This window comes from Trypanosoma equiperdum (assembly GCF_001457755.1).
Source record: "Trypanosoma equiperdum strain OVI genome assembly, contig: ctg_158, whole genome shotgun sequence".
NCBI classification, from domain to species: domain Eukaryota; phylum Euglenozoa; class Kinetoplastea; order Trypanosomatida; family Trypanosomatidae; genus Trypanosoma; species Trypanosoma equiperdum.
The window spans coordinates 77,244-82,124 of NW_027123604.1; the positions used below are offsets into that span (position 1 = coordinate 77,244).

General features: G+C 48.8%; 1 protein-coding gene across 1 annotated transcript; it reads left to right on the top strand.

The window, feature by feature from the left end:
- Positions 1–1,132: 1,132 nt before the first annotated feature.
- Positions 1,133–4,678, top strand: TEOVI_000038400 (uncharacterized protein; the record flags this gene model as incomplete). The annotated part of the gene is made up of 1 exon (XM_067222242.1): positions 1,133–4,678. One exon carries the CDS (start codon positions 1,133–1,135, stop codon positions 4,676–4,678), a length of 3,546 nt encoding a protein of 1,181 aa, XP_067078343.1.
- Positions 4,679–4,881: the final 203 nt, after the last annotated feature.

A 4,881-nucleotide genomic window follows, 5' to 3' on the forward strand; every position in this document is an offset into this window, starting at 1 on the left:
GCACACACTTGCAACGCATTGCGTTTTTGCTTTGCTATTTGACTCTACCATTTTTGTCGTGAAGACGTATATTTATTTATACATGCATATGTGTCTGTAGCGGAAGGTATCGGGACATTTTTCTTTTAGGAGGCGAAACAAATGAAAAAGGAATGTGGAATGCGAGAGAGGGTGATGATGAGGATGAGGAGGAAGAGTTGCTGAAGTTAGAATAAGTGGGTGGAATGGATAGAATGAGGGAAGAGGAAGAGGGGGAAAAGGAACACAGCTATTAGTTGTGTATATTTTCAGAACCATATATTCTCTTTTTCTCACTGTTCTCTCTCTGTACACCTTTCTTTACTGTTTTTTTTTTCTCCACCTCCCCTCCATCCCTCCCTTCTCAATTTTCCTTTTGTCTTTTTTTATTTAATTGTGATAAACTCTTTTCAACAAAAATAAAACAAAAGGATTTGTTCTCTACTCTCCTGCTCTTCACTGCCGTGTGTCATTTGAACTTGTGAGCAAATGCACTTGCTTCTATGTTCGAAACTGAAACCACGTCTCCATTTATGCATCATTTTTGGTAACATGTACGAGATGTATTCTTCTCCTCCTTCTAAAAAAAAAAAAATAAATAATCTTCTTTTCCTTTTGTTAATGACGCGGTTGCAGATGGTGGTGAGTTTGTGCTGACTGGGCCGTACTTTGACTTTTTTCTTGACACTTTAAAAGAAACATTAGACACCCGAAAGGGTTTTTTAAAAAAAAAGGACAAAAGGTCTGGGGCAACCCTTCGCAGTCAAAAACGAGTGGGTTCAACAGGTTAAAAGAAGCAGTTCAAGTAGAGAAAAGGTAGTAACCGGCTCAGAAACGCAATTGCGCTCACTTGTGCTCGTACAAAACGGGGGAAGGAGGTATTCGTGCATTTGGAAGAAGGATAGCGGTAAGAAGGAGGATTTCCATTATTATTGTTATTATTATTATTATTATTATCGTGTGCCTTTATTTTTGTGTACGGCAGTTTAACGCATTGGTGGAGTCGACAGCTAAATAAGTAGCGGCAGGATTGTGGAGGGAAGGAAAAAGGAAAACAAGAGGAAGAAATATTCAAGAGGTTGCGAACCATAACTGTTACTGACGGGTCCGAGAGATGATTCGGAGACGAGTATGCGATGGCGCACGACTTGCACCGAATATACGGGCGACCTTCAGTGCGGTGCGGTACCAGTCGGGACTTCACACATTCATTCGTGATTCCAAACCCTCTAATTTCTCTTCGGTCAGGCGCTCTGAAAATGCGAATGGTGATGCCACCGCATCTCCCGGTGCAACTGCAGGGGAAAATCCCGCTTCTTCCGGTGATTGGGCATCCCATATGCAACGAGAGCTTTTCGGGGAGGTGGACCCACTCGGTGGACAGGCTCATAAGGATTATTACCGAGATGTAACTCGCGGTTACAGCCCGCAGTATGCCCCAAGGAATTTCGCCAACGGTGGTGCGGTGGCGTATCCCCATATTCAGAGCCCGTATGAATATGAAGAAGCTGCACACCGACGTGTTTGGTTGGATCACGACGTGGACCGCATGAGGGAAGAATTTACTCAACACCGTGCCTCCCTCCGGAGCCTAGCATCAGCACAGGAACGAGAGGAGTTGCTTCGTAGCCGTGCTGCTGAATACCAGGTTGCCAACACCGTACACGAGAGCGAAAGTGTTCATCCAATTCAACAACTTTATAACAGTGGTGGCACGAGCCGCAGCGCACTCAAACAGCAGGCAGTGGCGGATCGTTACTCCATAGCAGAACAACATTCTCCGCTTCCCTTAACAACGGGGGTGGACCGTGATGCACTTGACGAGGCGCAACGTACCAAGGATAGGATTCTTAACGACAGTTTCACCGCAGAAAATCTCCTCATTACCCACGGTCTACGAGAGAAGGAAAAACATGATTTCACTATCCTGCAGCGCACAGTCCGCATCCCTTTTCAAGGTTATGATATGGACAGGTTCCTTGCACAGCAGAAAGGTACACCTTACGGCGCTCAGCAACTTCCCCCCAACGTGGTTCCATCTTCAATGGAGGAAGCTCAGCGTACGTTGCGTGGTTCATCCGCTACAGCCACGCCTTTAGTTGACGCTGTTGCCCAGAAGGTCTATGCGCGTAACACAGTGGTGGACCGACCTGCCATAGGAGAGCAACTAACCGAACAAATCATCAACACCATGCGGGCTTCACGTACAACAGCAGAGCAACAGCGGGAGGAGGAGCGGGCGCAACGGTTTGGTCTCGGACGCCAGGGGGCGTTGGTGCAGGACGGCGGCCCGGATCAACGTACTCTAAAGAAGCATACAAACGATGAGAGAATTGTGGACGCTATGCTATTTCAGCAGAATGCTTATAGGAAGACGCCTGCCGATGAGCATTGGAACCCCTACATACGGCGGAGCACTGAAAATGGCGTAGGGCATCTTCTTCAAAACAAATTTGACATCATGCGTCGTGAGGACCGGCTATCGAAGGGGGAACAGGATCTAACAGAGCGTAACACTATCCATTATGGTGTTCCTATTCAACAGATCGTTGACGAATTTGTCTTCCGTCATCGTAACGCACGTGGTGAAAGGCCGCTTGACTACTTTAAGCCATTTCCCAACTTTCGAGCGCTGCGTCTAAATCGCATGTACCGCGATGTCGAGGGGTTTTCGCTCATGAAGCAACGGCCTGAGTTTCTTGAGTGGGAATTGTTTACTCGTTATCGGCAACATCATCAGCAGCGACGGAGGCTTGCCCTACTCCACGGGCTAGAACCTGTTGCTAATGAGACTGCGCAGGAACGTGATACACGACGACACAGGTTGGACGAAATCTGTGAACGGACGCCCTTTGATGAGCGCGAGATGCACGTAAATGATGACGAGATGAAAGTGAGCGTCGAGACGCTGCGCAGTTGGTTCGGCGTGTACATGCTGCCGTCGCCTACCGTGGTAAACGCCGTGTTGGGAGGTTCGGCTTCGGTGAACCTTCATCTCTACCATCTAGCCGACGAGATGGGTACTGCAGATACACGCGAGCATGTGTTGAGCGGCCGGTACTTGAATCGACTGCTTCTCCTTGAGTCATATCAAAACCGCGTGGGGCGGGGTTTTATGAACCACGTTGTTGGGAGGGCGCCGGAACCGGTTGTTCCACACGAGCAGCCACAAGAGGTACTCCGCCACTTTTCTGCAGAGGAACGCGCCATGTATGAGCAGCATGTGAAGGAGCAAACCTCCCGCCAGTTGGGTGAGTGGGAAAGAGCTATGAAACGGCGTCGCTGGTTGACAGATCACCAGCAGTACGGACACGTTGTTTCTCATGGGCTTGAAACGTCAGTTGTGGACCTTTCACACACAGAAACAGGGGCAGTGCTAACTGTATCGACCAAAGCATATGAGCAGGAAATAGAGGCTGTGCGTATGAAAACCAACGCCACTATTAAGGTGGATGGGATGGTGTATAACTTGCTCCCGAATTCCGAGAGACGTGTCGTACCCCTCACCGTGCAGCTGGATTCGGGAGAAAAAATTGATATGACCAGTGAGGACTTTGATCGCTGTGAACTGGAAGCTTTCCCACGTAATCTCAACCACGCTCTCAACTATGGCATCGCCAACTACGCTTACAACCGCGGCAACTACGTGGAAACGCAGGACTCGATATGGGAGGAACAAACCGCCTCCGGACAGGAAGGCTGGTCACCCGCTACGCATGCTGATGGCTTACGGGAGGGGCTCCCAGTGCGCGCCCGGCGTCCCATTTTTAGTAGTTCAGCTGAGCAACGCATAGCTGGTGGCCCACAACGTGCGGTGATTATTCAGTACCACCATCAGCCCTTCTTTAACCCTGAGCCACGGCTCGTAAAGGTGGCGTTTCAATGCGATGGCACTATAATGGAGGTTCCCATTTCAGATGTGATGATCTGGCAGAGACGTTACCATGGTCCCGAGCGTACTGTTGGTGACGAGTCGCGGCGGTACAATCCAGCGGCCATGCGGCGCTATGTCGACGTTACCGATCCCTTTAATGAGAAAACAAGTAATACGGAGCACTTCCTTGACAAGTACGAACCGAAACGGAACGCTGACACTGTTGCTGACAAGTACCGCACAACGAAGCAAATTACGGAGATCGACAAATGGACACGATATGACTCTGCTCGTGCCGACAACTATCGTCCATTAAGCATTTCTCATCGGCGGGATTATATCCGCATGGGTTACATACCCCGCTATACCCCTTGGGAGTGGATTGCCATACAGGAAGCTGATCAGCCTCTCATAGCTGAGCAGATTCGTCAAGATAATATCGGCACCAGTTACTTCTTCTCTTTAAATCGCTACTGGCGTTATAAGGCTTCTCCGCACGGTTACATCCGTCATTTTGAGAATGAAGTCCGTGACTTACTTCAGTACGTTGATGGTGTTACACCTTGGAAGCAGGCGCAGAAGATTCGGACATATTGGGAAGTGCGTTCACATCATCCAATGCCGCAATTCAACAGGCCTGAGGTGGCCATGCATCGCAATACTGTAGGTTTACTTCCTGCCCATATGTGGGAGACGGACAAGAAGACGGGTAAGGTGAAGTCGGTGAAGGACTCCGTGAGGGATTATCAAACGAAAACTCCATACCCCAAATGGGTGCAACTTTGATGATTACGGTGGGTACTTCATTTGTTTATCATTTCTTTGCGCCAATTTTTCTCGGAAATGATCGAGTAAATTAGTTTGTATGCTCATGCGTGTGGGTACCACGCTAGGGTTTGTGGTTGGTGGCTGTGTAGCCCGTGGCCGCTCCTACAGTTGAACTGTCGACCAGTTTATTGATATCCTGAAGGATTTTACTTTTTTTTTTT